This window comes from Rhinolophus ferrumequinum, chromosome 12 (genome assembly GCF_004115265.2).
Source record: "Rhinolophus ferrumequinum isolate MPI-CBG mRhiFer1 chromosome 12, mRhiFer1_v1.p, whole genome shotgun sequence".
NCBI lineage: Eukaryota > Metazoa > Chordata > Mammalia > Chiroptera > Rhinolophidae > Rhinolophus > Rhinolophus ferrumequinum.
In genome coordinates this window covers 40,125,289-40,143,877 of record NC_046295.1, presented here as the reverse complement: position 1 = coordinate 40,143,877, position 18,589 = coordinate 40,125,289, and the positions used below count along the sequence as shown (strand labels likewise).

The following is an 18,589-nucleotide window of genomic DNA, read 5'->3' as shown; positions in this document are numbered from 1 at the left end:
ACCCTTTGAAAGGGGGAAGCCTAGGAAAGTTCCAGGTGGTGAGCCCACTACCCATCTTGCTGAGAGGCCTGGCATACGTCACCTGGCTTCTGTCAAACAGCTTCCATATTTCCTCAACTGTCAACAGGAGATAGATTGGGGCTGCGACTAGGGTTGAGACTAGTGAGGCAATCACCTTGGCCACAAAATTTAAGAGTCACCAAAAGTCTTGGTAATCAGGATAAGTAATATTTTAAAACAATATGTTAAAAATCAACATTAATGCAAAAAAACTCCCCAAAGTTTACATAAAGACAGGACCAAGATTGGTAATTTCCCTTTGTTTCAGCTGTAATTTCCCTTTGTTTGGTACTGTGAAGAGATCTTGGCCAACCTGTGAAGGACCTCAGAAATGGATGTGTGGCCAAGTGTCTTCTTAGAGAGAAAGAGTACCAACTGGTTTTGTGGTTGTAAGCCCGAAGCCACTCAGCAACAAGCACTAGTTTCATCCTCACAGATCCATATGTATTATTTATTTAATGGACCATCGGTGGCAGAATGAGATATCTGATTGTCCAGTTCAAATGATTGCATGGAGCCCCTTAAAATAAAGATTATATTTGAGCTACCAGGGATTGAAATGATGGACTTCATATACCATGAAAGCTGACAGAAAGTATAACCTCAGCCCTTTGATCGTGATTAAAGAGGACTTGGAATTTATATTTTAAGAAAGAATTGGGTGGTTTTTAATCTTTGGGTACTCTAGTGCCACGTAGCAGAAGAGTTGACAGAAAAGACTTTTACTAAGTCACAGCTACAGCCCTAATTCAAGGCCAATTTGACATTAATCACGAGGCATTTCTTGCTTTTCTATTGCTCATTATTGTAAATAAGGTTTTTGGCATGAAAAAGAGATTTCATTTCAAATTTTATTGAATGAATAGGAATTTGAATAAGTGCACAAGCTGAATTGATGTTATTTAAAATGAGTTGTTTATGTTGACTGGAAAACAGTATTATGAAAATTCAGAGGTTGATACTAAATGTGCTGACACTGACATCTTATTCTTAATGGAATTTCTTGAGTTTTCTATTTGGAGAAGAATGTAGCATATTTACCAATGTGGGTTTTTCCATGAAATAAAAAAGAGGTGTGGTATACAATTTTACTTTGACTAAAACCTCATCGTATGGTTTAGAATAATGCATAATTTCTTTGATTGTGGATTCCGCCTTTAAACAGAAAAGATGACAGGAGCCTGAACACTTGTTCCTGACTATTGGCCTGTTGGAATATAAATATATTTCTTCAGCGTTTAAATCTTCTGGAAATTACTGCTTTAATGTCTTACTCCTTAACATGAATATGTCCTCATATTCTGAAATCAGATATTTTCAAAATAGACCTTATACAATGAAACACAAAGCTTCACTTTGACACGAATCTAAAAAATATTTTTTCTGTGGATACTATGACCAGAGCTTTTAAAATTTCACAATAACCTGACACAGTGGTGGATATACTTTCACTGGAGAGGGTTCTGATTCCAAAATTATTAGTGTTTACAAAGAAAACAATTTGTCTACCTGCCCAGCGATAGTAATAACTTATTTTAGGGGTTGGGACAAAAATTGCTGATTTGTAGTTTTGTTTTATTGTTTCTTCTGATAAGTTGAAAAAATTGAATTAAGGTGGATAACGTGCAGTTCTTAATTGCAGGTCTGCAGAGGAACAGAATGCAAGGCGCATCTCATGATGGTCAAATATGGATGATTGATAATCACTTCTGAAGCAGGTCTGTATGTTGATGGGTTACTTACTACCTTAATGTTATTGTCTCATCTCTGCATCCCTGCCCGAATTTATTTTCTTTCTTTTTTTTTTCCTTTTCTCCCCTCCAGTTTCAATTCCAGGAATCATACTTCTTGAGACATTGTAAGACATTGACAATTTTTCACAGAGCACCACTATTTGACAATCAAAATACTTTTTGTTTAATTTACATTTGAAAGTCTCTTAAGATTAAGGTGGGTTCTTAGAATCTATGATTGTGCTACTTCTCCTTCAGTTTGCTGATCTTAAATTAATGATTTACTTTCTTGCATCTTTGATTAAAAATATAATTGTTGTTGCCAGTAACTTTGCCAGCATATCTCTTTTCCTTCCCAGAGTATACAGCATTTTATTTGTCCTGGTTACACATTGCCCTTTAAAATTGGTTGTACACTGGTTTTTTCCCCCTTGATATTTAGTCTCTCTTTCCTTCTAAGGATTGATTTAACAAATTTGCTGTTAAATTTCAAATTTCTCTTATTTCAGACTAAGTCTATGTTAATTACTATTCCCCCACCTTCTTTGTCCTATCTGTCTGTCTGTCTGTCTGTCTGTCTGTCTATCTGTCTATCTATCTATCTATCTATCTATCTGTCTGTCTGTCTGTCTGTCTGTCTGTCTATCTATCTATCTGTCTGTCTGTCTGTCTATCTGTCTATCATTTGTCATCATCTATCTATTCCAGCTTTGTATTTTAAAAGCAACTTGCCCATAGGAATGAGTTTATTTTGGAAGGATTGGTTGCATCTGTCTGGGAGGGGAACACTGGACTTAGAATGAAAAAACTGTTTCTGGTCATGCTCTCTCACTAACTAGATCAGTGACATTGGCCAAATGACATAATCTTGTTTATACCTCAGGGCCTCATTGAAAAATAAGGAGGTTGGGGCAGATGATTTTTAATTAATTTAGAGATTATGTGGTCTATTAACATTTCATGCTTCCGGTTTTTAAAATATTTTTCTGGCATGTGAGAATAAAGGATGGCCATATGCATATTGCAACTATTACTTTGATTTCTTCTTTCTCAAGCAGATAAATAAATATGGGCCCATTAGCTTACAGTCTTTAGTTCTTTCATATATAGTAATAAATGCCATGGAATTTACTGGACACAATACTGTTAAAAAGGCAATTATTAGCATTTATATTTCTGTAAATGTGAATAATTCGGTATTTTACATAACAACCCATTTTTAAGTATCTGCTGATGAATTAGACAATAACAAAAAGGTTAAAAGACAAAGAAGGGAAAACAAACCCACCCACCCACCAAAGGAGAATTCCTGAATGTCAGCAGCAGGCACCAGAATCCCTTAGCAGGCCTTCTTTTAAATAGGTGTCACCACCTGCATAGGAAGGTACATGGAGGCCTGGGGCAAACATGGCTGCTCTGGGCAGTGCTGTGTTTAAGTCCCGTACCTTGCAGCCTTCACACGTGATGACTCCGTAGTGGATCCCGGAGGACTTATCGCCACAAATTTTGCATGGTATCACTTCAATTTGTGCTGAAAAGGGAAAACGGACAGTTTGAGCTTACAGAGTTGTCTTCTTCCTTTCACCCTCCTTTCTCCCTCCCCGCCAGACTTTAGTGTTTGAAGATACTGGGGGTGGGGATGTGGGGTCATCCACTACTATTTGAATGGCCTCCCTAAGCTGCTTCTAATTGAAAGGGCATCCATCTTTTTGCTTTCTTTTTGTCAAACAAAATATATTTCTCAAACTAATATAACCAGGGACCACAAATTTTCTAAACTTTTGCCTTCACTGTTTTTTTCCTTTTTAAACTTGACTTTGAAATAGTGTGACGCAGAAATCCCTGGAATCTCTGTCTTTGGTATTCTTATTTTGCACTTCAAACATTAAGTCACTGAGAGTTATCACATTGCCTTATTTCAGTAATATTTGAAATAAGGAAATAAAGCAAAACTGGAGGCGGCGGTGGTGACTTTATACATTACGTGGCTGACTGTTTACTTGTGAAAATGCCAATAATGAATCAGCCAGATATTTACTGAGCATACACTATGTGTCCACTAAAATGATAAAGGTTGTTGACACAAGATACAATACACTGACACCAATAAACTAATTAATAAAATATAATACATGGAGAAATCAGAGAAAAATGATAAAGTATGTGGGTACTAACTATGACTTCAGTAGGAAATAAAATCATTTGATTTGAAGTGACAATTTGGTTGCTTTTGAAGATTGTGTAGGATTTAGTTAGGCTGAAGTGAAAGGCAAAGGGCATTTCTCCAAGCAGATTTGAATGACAGAGGTCCGGAATGAATAAAGGAGGTCCGGAATGAATAAAGGAGGTCTGGAAAGAATGAAGGAGGTCCAGAATGAATAAAGGAGGTCTGGAATGAATGAAGGAGGTTCAGAATGATTGTGGCTTGTGATCATTGAGACAAGCAACCTGGCTCTAATGGAAACTTGGGCCTTATAGTTGGATAGAGGAAGTGATAGCAGATTATGGAGCTCCTGCAATTCAGGCAGAGGAATTTTCAACTGATATCACTTGTCACAGGGAATCAAAGAAGCGAACGGGGGAAGAAATGATGAAAGTGGTGGTTTGGGTACCTTAACAAAGGTGAGTTTCGTAGGTTAACCAGAAACAAGTGGAAGACCAACTAAAAGGCTACACCTAACCTGGGTGTTAGCAGATGAACGTGTGGATTACATCAGTAGCAGGATAAATGGAGAGGAAGAGGCAAATAAAAGATAGTGCAAAGGTAGAGGTTGAGAAGATAAATGACAGAAAGGACACAGAGGTAGAAACCAATGAATAATAAGGTGACTCTAGCTTCCTAGCCTTGAGGGTAAGATTAAATAGTATGTTTGACAAAAATGGGGATGGGGGTAAAGCAACTACTTTGTGGATTATGGTGGGGCATGGGCTTTCCATTTTACATGTGTGCAATTTGGTGTCTTGTAGGCACCTGTATATAGAACCTCTTAGAAAGATGATTTTAAGTCATCAGCATCGAGATTATAGATAAGTTCATGGGATAAACTTTATTTAGAATGTTGTAGTTCCCGTGTCTCTGATAGTATTCAAAGTGTTGTTAAAATTAAACACACTATGAAGATTTGCTTTTCCAACTCCCAATTTAAAATAATTATGCAAAATATGCTTCAAATGCTTTGTATATCAATGTGCCACTTGGATGTTTTTTGCAGTTTCTCACCCTTGAATATACAAAACAAATAAATGCAAGAAATACCCTCTTTTTCTTATTGTTCTATATTAAAAAAGGATATTAGGTTGGTGCAAAAGTAATTGCGGAGTTGCAATTATTTTTAACCTTTTACATCACAATTACTTTTGCACCGACTTAATACTTAGCTTTAGTTGCATATTAAATTTCTTGAAACTAAATATTTCATAGTAAGTTTAAGTCACCTAGTAAGTTTAATTCAGTGTTATATCGTTATTTTTCATATGAGAAAACTGAAGATCCAGGTGGTTAATGATGCCCTTGAGCTGACCTGGGAGATGGCAACCAGAAATTACCCAATTTTCCTGATATTTCATTCAGTAGCCCTTTCTCTGCCACCCACAAAGATAAAATATGAATACAAATTTGAATTCCTATATTACTGCAATAACACCAGCTGAAGAGATAATGATGAAAATATCAGAAGAGACAAAGTCAATTAAAATACTTATGAGACTATTTTTATTTGCTTCTAGTGTTTTACCTTTCACATTACATTAGCTAGTATTTATTTTCAAGATTTGTGATACAGAAAAATGAGAGATTTGATGTTCTGTTCAGTTCTGTTCTCTTGGATTCCAGTCCCTAATATGTTAATGATTGGGGCCATGGCCATGATAAAATCTCTGATCTTGTTTTTTGGTTTATAAAGCTTACCTGACAAACTTCATAGCTTTATGAGGATTAAATGAGTTGTTTAGTAGAAGTGTCTTGTAAATGGCAAAGACTTACAAAATGTCAGTACTCTTCATCATCATCATTGTGAACTGCTATTACTAATACTTTCGGACAAGAAATAGGATAAGCCACATTACTATTTTTTTCTTAAAAATCTTATCATTTATAAAAACCAAATGAAGTTATTTGTACTGTTTTCTTTTTATTTCATTTTTTGATAACCTTTCAAACGGTGGACTCTTTACAATGATTACAAAATTGACTAAAAATCCCAGGTATCCATTGTACAGTTTTTAGGCTTATATGATATTAAGTCAGAGGGGCTCTTTGCATAAATTACTCCCCAGGGAGTAACTTACACATGGGGAGAATCTGCTTCAATAAGTTCTTAATTATAAAATGATCTAACTCTAAAGGAAATGAAAATAGAGGTAATTTGCCCCCTGGGATGTGAGAAGATGTTTTTGAAAGCCACAAAGGTTATCTTACACAACTTCAGAAATACAAATGGGATAAGAAATGATTCCATACAGCATCTGCATATTTATACATATTTATAATCCTAGCTCAACATGTAATCCTGAAGAACCATAAACACTTTAACAGTATTTTTAAAGAGAAAGAAGACACTTACAAGGGTATATGTGTGTTGCTGTGTGTGGGAAGGGATGATCGATTTGGAAAACCTATGACCATTTTTACTTATGGCAGAAGAGATCATCTGAGGTTTATATAGGTGAAGGTAAACTTAAATCATTTAAAGCACTAATCCTTTGCCTTTTCTCTCATTTAAAATAAACTACTTCTGAAATACAAGTTCATACTTCATACTATGTATTTTCTAAAGCACATCTTCAAGACAGAGTACGGGTATTTCAGACACTGATTAGGACAACAGGTCACCTGATTGCTCCAACAGTTGCCATTTCTAAATAGCATTACACCAGCCGTAGCCTCCCATGAAATTGCCTTGAGTGAATACAGATCTGGTGACATGCTACCGATAGTGGTTTCAAACTGAACATCTAGGGAAGATTTGGTGACTTGGACCTCACCAGCTATTACAATGATGGTGTGATAAGGAAACTGAGGAGGGAGTTCAACTTTCATACCTTTGCTTCACTTGGGGATTAATTAACAAATACCATTCTCTGAGAGACAAATGCAGAGGAGTTGAACTGCCCTGAGAGATGGCTCGTATGCTCATTTTTCTGTTTTTCCATTTCTTTTATCTTCCTCTCACTTATATTGATCTATTGGTAATCCTTTGTGGAGATTCTAGTTAAAATTTTGTCTACCAGTTAAATTTTTTGTTTATAAAACAATCAGATGCATTTTTTCTTTTTTTTAAAAAATTTATTGGGGTGACAATTGTTAGTAAAATTACATAGATTTTAGGTGTACAATTGTGTATTACATCATTTATAAATCCCATTATGTGTTCACCACCCAGAGTCAGTTCTCCTTCCATCACCATATATTTGATCCCCCTTACCCTCATCTCCCACCCTCCACCCCCCTTACCCTCTGGTAACCACTAAACTATTGTCTGTGTCTATGAGTTTTTGTTTCTCATTTGTTTGTCTTGTTCTTTTGTTTTTGGTTTATATACCACATATCAGTGAAATCATATGGTTCTCTGCTTTTTCTGTCTGACTTATTTCGCTTAGCATCATACTCTCAAAATACATCCATGTTGTCACAAATGTTCCTTTTCTTACTGCCGAATAGTATTCCATTGTGTATATATACCACAACTTCTTTATCCATTCATCTATTGAAGGACATTTTAGTTGTTTCCATGTCTTAGCCACCGTAAACAAAGCTGCAATGAACATTGGAGCACACATGTCTTTATATATAAATGTTTTCATATTTTTTGGGTAGATACCCAGGAGAGGGATTGCTGGGTCATACGGTAATTCTATTCGTAATTTTTTGAGGAACCTCCACACTGCCTTCCATAACAGCTGCACCAGTCTGCATTCCCACCAACAGTGTATGAGGGTTCCTTTTTCTCCACAGCCTCTCCAACACTTGTTACTATTTGTCTTGTTGATGATAGTCATTATAACAGGGGTGAGGTAATATCTCATTGTGGTTTTTATTTGCATTTCTCTGATGATTAGTGATGTTGAGCATTTTTTCATATGTCTATTTGCCATTTGTATGTCCTCTTTGGAGAAATGTCTCTTCAGGTCGTCTGCCCATTTTTCAATTGGGTTGTTTGTTTTTTTGTTGTTGAGTTTCATGAGTTCCTTGTATATTTTGGATATTAGCCCCTTATTGGAGGCACTGTTTGCAAAAAACTTCTCCCATGGTTGCCTCTTTATTTTGTTGATGGTTTCTTTTGCTGTGCAGAAGCTTTTAAGTTTCATATAGTCCCATTCGTTTATTTTAGCTTTTACTTCCATTGCCTTTGTAGTCAAATTCATAAAATGCTCTTTGAACCCAAGGCCCATGAATTTAGTACCTATGTTTTCTTCTATGCAGTTTATTGTGTCAGGTCTTATGCTTAAGTCTTTGATCCATTTTGAATTAATTTTGGTACATGGTGACAGATAGCAGTCCAGTTTCATTCTTTAGATGCAATTTTTCTTGAAATGATATTCTTACAATGTCATAAAAAGTCATGAAAAATTGAAAATAATTTGATGTTTTATGTTATATTAGAACAATTTATGCAGTATAGTTAACGTAATATGCTGTGATTTGGCTGGCAGGTCCTATTCAACAATTATGGAGTAGTCAAAATGTGTCTCTTTTATGAAGATGGTAGTTCTCTCCCCTCCAGTGTCTCCTGAAGGCCCTTCCTTGCTTAGGCTCCTTACCACAACATCACACAAAATCACCATGTATTCAATTCTTCCTACTAATCAAAATGTACACATCTTTTGTTCTGCTCTCTCTCAGAATCCCCTGCTGGTGAAGGCAGGTGTTAACTTAGATTAACTAATCCAGGCTAATGAGTTAACTAGAAGATGTATCACTTTGACCCATCAAAATATCTTAACTCTTAAAAGATTAACTAATCCAGGCTAATGAGTTAACTAGAAAATGTATCACTTTGACCCATCAAAATATCTTAACTCTTAAAAGCATCCATCAGGAATGGTAGTAATAATAGGCTGTTCAGGTACTTTCTGGTTGGAAGAAACAGTTTTACTCTGTGTGCTCTTGTGACTCAATTCCATCTCTTAAAACTCCACCTGACCATTTTATATTCAGGTATTTTGAGTCCATTGACAACAGGAGCCAGGTCAAACTCTTTTTTCTTATTTTCTATGGAGCCCAAAAGAGAATTTTTATAACATCTTAAAGCAGTGTTACTAAATTTCTTTCTCTTTCAGTACAAGCAAGAGATTTTCCATACTCCGTTTTATAAAAGAGGCTTTAAGCAATACTGATTTTCCATATATGGGGTGAGGAGAAGAAATCAGAATCTTGAGATTAGGGTAGATGTATATTTGGAAATAACCCCCCACCCCAGGTGATTAGGCCCCACTGAGGATTAAATGAATCACATTATTAAGTAGGAATTCTCTGTAGCATATAAACCATCTGTAAAATCAATAAAAAACTAATCCTTTCCCTAGAATCTGAAAATATTAAGGAGTGACCAGTAATTTCCTGACTCTTGATTTGGGGCTATACTTGTGGTATCTTTTGTTTTCTGCCCTCACCTCCTTTTTACCTTAAGGGAAATAAGCATCTACCCAGTCTATAATAACTCCCATTCCTGGACACTGGGTTTGCCTCTTAGTTTCAGTTTCCCAGAATTTTCCATTTATACTAAAAGTGAGCAGTGCAGGAAAAACTCTTAATGTCTGAGTAAAACACAATTTGCACTTATAAAAACTTCCAATAAAGATGACTATTTTGGTTTAAAATCCTTTCACAGATGGTTTCAGTAGCTCAAGTTGCATCTCATCTACTCAAATTGCATCCCATCTATTATTTGCAGCAAATCCAAGTTAAAATCACTGTGTGTACTCTGTCCCTCTCTCACTGGCAGACTGACATGTGTCTACCTCTCTTAGGTATAAAATCTTCCGATGTCACATAAACACAAACTCAAAGGATGAAACAAGTATTCCTAAGATCTGGTTTCATAGTAACACTGATTTGGCAGAAAATAACTCCCAAATTGGGGTGGGATGGAAGTGTGGAAAAAAAATGAGACCCTCAAAAAAAAAAAAAAGTAAGTCTTTGAGTTTTTGCCCTTATCTCATGCTATATAGCGAGTCTAAAAGATTCCTGATGTTGGATCAGGTTTGTGTTCATGTATAGCTCATCAGGACACACAGCATTGTAACCCCAGCTTCCTGCTTAAATCCCAAATACAGTGCATGAAATTCACTGCACTCCAATTCCTACTATAATGCCCTACACCCATCAGCATTTGAGGTCTCCCTTTCTTCCCAAACTCTCTGCTGTAATATTCTGGGTAGTGGTTTGTGTGAACCCTCTGTTTCATTCAGTTGACAGACAGCTTCTGAATGACCTAAAGGTAACTACTTTCTTGAACTATATATCATTGGAAGCTAGAATTAAAAAAAAAAAATTACTATCATATATTAGTGGCAAAAGATGATTTTTTTTTTAACGGCACGATTGGTATGATTATCATGAAGGGAGTTGATTTATCTTTTACATAGGATCATTTACCTCTGAAGTGTTGCTTGTCTACTCTAACTCCTCAGAAGATTGAAATAACAGAGACTGTAATCAACAAACAACAATGAGAGTGATTAGTATTATCATTAGTAGCAATTACTGATAATAAGTTGAATATCCCCCTTGGAAACAAATCACTTTCATAAATCATAGTGGTTTTAAACTCATAATTTATGAATTAATTCCCATTAAATATATCTTGTCCTGTGAAAGTTTTAATTATAATGAGATAATGTGTGTGTAGGACCTGACATCATTCAGGTTGAAAGGAGTTAATGTGTACCACGACCACCCAAAGTGTGGTCCATCCAAAGACTGGTGGCACTGGCATGTCCTGGGAGCATGTTAGAAATGCAGATTATCAAGACTTATTCCAGACCAATGAAATCAGAATTTGTTGTTTAACAAGCTCCCCAGGATGGCATTCAAGGTTGAGAAGAACTGTTCTATGATCCCAGGTAATTACAGTTGTAGCTACTCTAAGAACTGATGGAATTTTAAATTTCTCTGGCACTAGGAAAAATTAAAAACTTGACAGGATTCTGGAAAAGTAGTTTCTGCTATTGTCTTTTAGGCATTTCTCTTTTGTTCAAAAGGTGGTAGGACAATGGAAGGATTAGTTACAAAAAACTCTTGTCATTAACTGACAAGGCAGAAAAAAGAGAAGCCAGTGTGTTTCCAGAAACATCTTGCCTTACTGTAATTAACACCTAGTGTACTGGGTTTCTTTTGCAGATTTAACGATTGTCAGCTGAACCTATATCTTCTTCACATTATAACACTGTGTGGCAGTGTGTCCCCCCTCTTCTGTGGACTTGCTCTTGGGGTTGTGGCCATTAGCTCACTCTCTGGATATTTGGTGTGAAAAATCCATATGACCCAGCAATCCTCCTCCTGGGTACATATCCAAAAAATCTGAAAACATTTATCTATAAAGATATACGTGCTCTGATGTTCATTGCAGCTTTATTTACAGTGGCCAAGACCTGGAAACAATCAAAGTGTCCTTCGATAGATGATTGGATAAAGAAGATATAGTATATATACATAATGGAATACTATTTGGTCATAAGAAAAGATGAAATAGTACCATTTGTGACAACATGGATGGATCTGGAGATTATTATGCTAAGTGAAATAAGTCAGACAGAAAAAAAGTCGAGAACAATATGATTTCACTGATATGTGCGATATAAAACTGAAAACAACAAAGGAACAAGACAAACAAAGAAACAAAAACTCATAGACACAGACAATAGTTTAGTGGTTACCAGAGCATGGTGGGGTGGTGGTAGATGAGGGTAATGATCAAATATATGGTGAAGGAAGGACAACTGACTCTGGGTGGTGAACACACAATGTGATATATAGATAGTGTAGTACAGAATTGTACACTTGAAACCTATGTAACTTTACTAACCACTGTCACCCCAATAAACTAATTAAAAAGAAAAAGAAAAATCCTCTCTTGAAAAGATTTTAAAAAATAGTTTTTCTATTTTAAGAATGGAATTGCACAAAGTTTACTTCTTTCGGTGGAGATAAGGAGATCAAACAACGTTCGAATCAGAAATGAACTCATCTCAGCTATTTGTGGAATTCTGGAAACAAAACATCTGGGAAGCTGCCCCACCATGTGGGGGTAGATTAGTTAACACAGAGTTGAGCAGTCATGATGGATACTCACTGCATTCCTATCATCTATCATAATGCTGTCCTGAGATATGCTACTCAAAGTGTGAGTAGCAGTGTTGTTGTTCTCTGGGTACTTGATAGAAATGCAGGTGCTCAGGTCCTATCCTAGATCAACATAATCAGAATCCTCACTGTAACAATATCTCAATGATTTATATATACAGTAAAATCTGAGAAATTCTGGAAAAGAGGAAGGGAAGACATCTTACAATTTAACACTCAGGGTGTCTGCTCCCAAGCCCCAACTCTCTATAAAGAGAACTTTCTATAAAAAAAGAAGACATGTACTCTACTTGATAGCTATTTTTTCCAATTATTATTTGCTTCAGTTAAAAACCTTGTCTCTCACTCATCAAGAAAAAGAGAGAGAAGACCCAAATTAATAAAATCAGAAATGAAAGAGGGGAAGTGACAACAGACACCACAGAAATACAAAACAATTTTAAGAAAATACTACGAGCAAGTATATGCCAACAAATTAGACAATCTGGAAGAAATGGATAAATTTCTAGAAGCATACAATCTTCCAAGGCTGAATCAAGAAGAAGCAGAAAATCTAAACAGACCGATTACTACAATGGAATTGAATCAGTAGTCAACAAGCTCCCAACTAACAAAAGCCCTGGACCACATGGATTTACAGATGAATTTTACCAAACATTCAAAAAATAATTATCACCTATTCTCCTCAAACTATTCCAAAACTTCCAGAAGGAGGCAAGTCTCCCAAGCTCATTTTATGAGGCCGCCAAAACCAGACAAAGACATTACAAACAAAGATAACTATAGGACAATAGCCCTAATGAACATAGACACAAAAATCCTCAACAAAATATTAGCAAACTGAATTCAGCAATACATTGGAAAGATCATACACCATAACCAAGCAGGATTCATTCCTGGTATGCAAGGTTGGTTCATTATCCTCATATCAATTAACATGATCTATCATATTAGAAAATGAAAACTAAAAATCATATGGTTATATCAATAGATACAGAAAAAGCATTTGACAAAATCCAGCACCCATTTATGATAAAAACTCTGAACAAAGTGGGAATTGAGGGATCATATCTCAACATAATAAAGGCCATATATGATAAACCCACAGCTAATATCATAGTCAATGGGGAAAAGATAAAAGCATTCCCCTTAAGATCAGGAACAAGACAAGGTAGCCCACTTTCACCACTTTTATTCAACGTAGTTCTGGAAGTTCTAGCCACAGCAATCAGACAAGAAAAAGAAATGAAAGGCATCCAAATTGGAAAGGAGGAAATAAAATTATCATTATATGCAGATGACATGATACTATATAGAGACAACACCAAAGACTCCACCAAAAATTTATTAGAACTGATAAATGAATTTAGTAAAGTAGCAGGATACAAAATCAACATTCAAAAATCAGTTGCTTTTGTATATACCAATAACAAACTATTCGAAGGAGAAATTAAGAAAACAATCCCATTTACAATTGCTTCAAATACAATAAAAATACTTAGGAATAAATTTAACCAAGGAAGTAAAAGACCTGTACTAAGAAAATTATAAGACATTGAAGAGAGAAATTAAAGAAGATACAAATAAATGGAAACATATACCATGCTCATGGATAGGAAGAATTAATATGGTTAAAATGTCCATACTACCTAAGGCAATACATAGATTCAACACAATCCCTTTCAAATTACCAATGACATTTTTTTACAGAACTAGAACATATAATCCTAAAATTTATATGGAACTATAAAAAAACCTCGAATAGCCACAGCAATCTTGAGAAATAAGAACAAAGTGGGAGGAATCACGCTATCTGACATCAACTCATACTACAAACATTTGTTTTAGGCCACAGATGTGTGCAAAACCAAGTTTCTATCTTCAAAATGACTCCAGTGATTGTACAGCCCCCACACAGTTTAAATAATCTGAACACAGGGCAGACTGAAATGAGCACTAAATGAACGTGGAAGAGGAAGACACTGACTTCAACTGGAAGAAACTGGGAAGGTTTGGTGAATAAGGTGGATTTTGAGCCGGGTCTTAGAAAGTGAGCAGGGCTCACTAGTAAATTTCTAGGGAGACGGCAAAGTCGAAATTTTTGACTAAAGATTGAAAGAGGAAAATCCAGTTATAAGAGTAAAATTCCAGATTAGGCATTTAAACTTATTTTGGAGACCAAGTTAATGGGGTTAAATGAAAAGTAAATAGTGGCAGAATGCTTTTAGAATGATCAAACAACCATGTTTTTATCTAGTCAAATGTCAGGTTGAACCATATGGAATCGCCACATTTTTCTGTCAGAAAATAGTCAACATTGGCAATTTCATATAATTCAACCTGGATTGTTCACTGTGTTCTAAAATGCAATTCCTATACTTCATTCTTTTCAAGAATACTTGAAAAGACCAACTCACAGGGACATGCTTGATAAATATAAAAATAAAGCCATTAAATTATATTTGAAGATAGACAATTCAAAAGTTGGAACAGGATTACTAAATTAAAAAAACACAAACATACCCAGAAAACCCCAAGTAACTAAAGTTTGGGGTGAAAAGCACACAGTACTATTATACTTCTCATTCTCTTCATTAATAGAAGTGGGAGAGACCATCCCTGAAGTTCTCAGCACTTGTTCAGAGAGTTTGAAAATAATAAAAACATGTCTCTTTCTGCTTGGTGACCAAGAAAGACTAATTCTCTTAGAGTGTGTTAAAAACGAGACAAGTCACAACTACAGGGGAAAGGACGGGGATATATTCTAAAATACAGTGATCAGAATCTAATTTCAATGCCTTTGTTCTTGATAAGAGAAACCTTGTGAAATAAAAGTAGCATCGTTATCCTCTCCTAAGATATCTGGGTGGATTTATTTCCCCCATGAGGACCATCTTCACATAAGATCCGAATGTTAGTGCCATATTAACATTTTTTCTTCCTAATGTAATAATAACTTTATTTAACTGACTCATAACAGCTTACAATTTGCTTGAATGGCAGAGAACTAAACAGTAATATTGTCACTCTGTCATATTTAAAAACACTTCTGTATTTTAATATGCCCTTAGCAAATTATTTGATGCAGCAAATAATTATATAAACAACTTCAAAACTTGGGTGAGATATTTACACCTGTTTTGCGTGTGTCAGAGAGGGAGAGAGAGAGAGAGAGAGAGAGAGAAAGAGAGAGAAAGAGAGAAATGGAAAAAGAACAACCAGTACCAGTAGCCCCAAAGAGTTACTTTGCCATCAGAGGGTTGACTTAGGGAAAACGTTGTATGAATAGGCACTTCAACATGACATTAGGGAGTTTTCACTTATGGGAGAACACCTTGGACATATAATGATACCAGTGATTGCTGTATAAGAACTCAGATTTTAGGAACTCATTTTTTGCATTTTATACAAGAGCTTTGATTTTGTCTTTAACATAAACAATGCTATAATAGCAAAATATATCCCAAGTTTCTGTATTAAGAATTACATTATTATATCATCTATGTTCTAGCAAATTGCAATTCATCTGCCATTGCCTCAGCATTGAATCTTGAAATAAAAAGAAACTATAGGATTACAGAGACAATCTTAATTTTTACTTCATCTCTAGAGACATAAATGAGTTCAGAGGCTGTGGAAAGGCATGTTTGGGTTTAGTTCATCTTTACATAGATGCCCTTTTTCAAAGAAGGGGACACATAGAATTTAGAGGAAGGTATTCTCCTCAGCATGCAGCACCAGAAATTATTTAGGGGTAAAGTGATAATTTAGGATGTCACTCTAGAAGCTCTCTTTATAATTTCACCCTATGATAAATGTCACATATACCCTGTATCCATGTAGGCAAAAGCATAGACACCCAACAAATGTAGAATTAGTGCATGGCTCCTCTGAAGACTGCGGTACCTGTTCTGCTGAGACTGTACACTTTCCCTAAAGAGATTACCAGCATAATCCTAGATATTACAGGACCCGAGTTATCTTATTTTTGAGCTCATCAGATCCAGCATGTTGCATGTAATCTTTAACAGCTTTATTCAGCGTTTATGTAAGCTAGTGAAGGAGTTGTACGAACACGATGACAAAGTAGTAAGAATAGAGACTGCGATTTTCAAATTCCATTTTAACAAATCCTCCTTTTGAATTTTTTCTTGTACAAGCAGAAAATTCGTAATCATTATTTGATAGTTTACAATTACATTTGCTTGGAGATATTTATGGTTGTTAGCTGTCTCTCTTACACATTAATTTCTACCAAAGGAATTTTGATGCTACCAGGTGGACTGAATTGTAGGAGAAAAAGTTTTTTGGTTTTTTTTTTTTTTACATTTCTTTAGAGGCTTGAATTACTTCTAAAATAGCAGACATACTTATTATTGGTGGAAAATAACAATAGAGGGAAATAATAGAAGAAAAAGACTGGTGAAAACCAGAAATTGCTAATCATGGCACCAAGTATTCTACTGTAGTAACTTAAAAAAAAAGCTGCAGCTTTAATTTAGGATATTCCTTTTAATTCCACTAAAATTTAAGAGGAAAGTAAAATATCTGCTTTTCTTTGCAAAATGTAAAGACACACTTATTCATGCAGTTCATTTAGAAAATGAGTTGTGTGTTTGCATACAGATGTAAGCTCCTAAAACCAAACACTGTGTTTTATGTAATTTTACAACAGAGGAAATCCATGTGTCTTTTTACATCAAATAAGTGGAAAGAAGAACATTTATGCTCACCTGTCAGCCTTTGCTAATTGTAATTCAAACCCAAAGAGGATTAAGTACATAGACGTTAATACGTCCAGTGTTATTAATTTCTGAACAACAATAGCAACAATATCCTGAGTAAATCTGTCAGTCATAAGGATAAATAGTTGTTTAAGACTTCATTGATATCAGAACTGCAATCTGCTGTTAATGGCTTATTTCACCAATAAAGTTTTTAAACACGTGTATTTTGAAACCGGTAAATAATTGCCTTGAAACAATATCTATTCTTTCTCTAAAAATACAAGCACCAGGAATCTGTAAGCATTGTAGAAAGATATAATGCTGAGTTTAGATAAGATTTAGTTTGATTAGTAACTTTTTGGACAATTGTAACGTTTATATTATTTGAATGAAGCAATTCCATCGATTTACATTTTAATATTTCCAACTGTTGCTGACTGCTATATAGCAACTAGCAAAAATCACAGTAAATCATGCATCATATTTTCCTGAAATATTTTTAAGACAAATACTCAAAACCTGCCTATGTTATGAAATGTATGTTTAGGTAACTATGCACTAACTTCCACGTAAAACATGTAGGAGAAAAAACAACATAATTCATCTCATTGTTAATCATCGTTTAACCAAATAGAATTTTTGCTTTTTGAAAACAGATTTCTTACATATGACAAAGTATCTGGTATAATGTATTTATGAACTGAATTTTTAAAAAATTAGAAAAGTTGAAATGAACATAATGATAGCAGTGTCAATGATTAAAATCAAAGCTACAAAATTGTGACAAGGATGTTTGTACTGTTAACCTCATATTGGTGTAATGTGGCAGATGACTATTTGAATTCAATCTTAAAACTCACACATTTGGTAGCCTTCAGGATATGATAATATTTATATATAAATGTGTTCTCTAGTGTAAAATAAAGTCTGAGTGACTTATTTATTATATACATTCTGAAGTCAGAATATATTTTATTGTTACCACACCTAGCCATTAATTTATTTTTCTGAGACCTTATGAATGCTTACTGTCTTGTCTGGAGAATAGTTCATACAGCTAAGCGTCAGAAGAGAAAAGAAAATGTAAAACTCACCAGTGGCGTCAGCTTTAGATTTGAGCTCGTTCTCACACATTTTGATGTCGCAATTAAAAATCTAAATGAAAAATATTGCACTTTTCACTAGAGGTCTGACGACTGTCTCTATGTTACTCCACAACTAGAATCCCAACAGACTGCATTAATGAGATTAAATGAAAGAGGAGTTAAAGGCATCAACTGTTCCATTTCATTAAGTAAGGGTGAAGGGTGCCCAGGCAAGAAAGGCAGGAGGTAGAATACTGGTTTTTCTTTCTAATACTACTTATTCACAAAATAATGCAGCATTTGCTAAATCAGAATCAACAGTCTAAAAACATCACTTCCTTCCCACCCCCCAGAATTACATAGATACATACAGTTTCTACATTTCAATTCTCCTGTATTTTCATCCCACTGGAATAGGCATATGCCATGTAACAGAGTTATCTCTGTGATTATAAATATATAACATAAATTTCCTTCAGGATTAGCTTGCTCCATTTATTTTAGATCCTCTCTTGACTTCCAGGGATGAAGGACTGCATACAGGTAATACCATGTTCCTGTTCTCCCAAATACTGGACCAAAGTTCTTGATAAACACGAGCATTTTACAGTCAAATAAAATATGCATATCTTAGTTATAGCAGCAGTGGCAACAAAGCCTGGGAACCAGTTTGGGCATTTA

General features: G+C 35.1%; 1 protein-coding gene across 2 annotated transcripts in view; it reads right to left on the bottom strand.

Annotated features, from left to right (window-relative positions):
* RORB (RAR related orphan receptor B) overlaps positions 1 to 18,589 on the bottom strand; it is a 185,790-nt gene that overhangs the window by 46,546 nt on the left and 120,655 nt on the right. The window contains exons 1-2 of one of the 2 annotated variants that reach the window (XM_033124019.1): positions 17,918 to 18,006; positions 3,239 to 3,324 (exon numbers count right to left, since the gene is read on the bottom strand). In XM_033124019.1, coding sequence (XP_032979910.1) covers positions 3,239 to 3,324; positions 17,918 to 17,957 — 126 coding nt within the window. In that variant the 5' untranslated portion in view covers positions 17,958 to 18,006. Of the gene's footprint in view, positions 1 to 3,238; positions 3,325 to 17,917; positions 18,007 to 18,589 lie in introns of those variants that run through there. The other variant, XM_033124021.1, reaches the window with a different exon arrangement.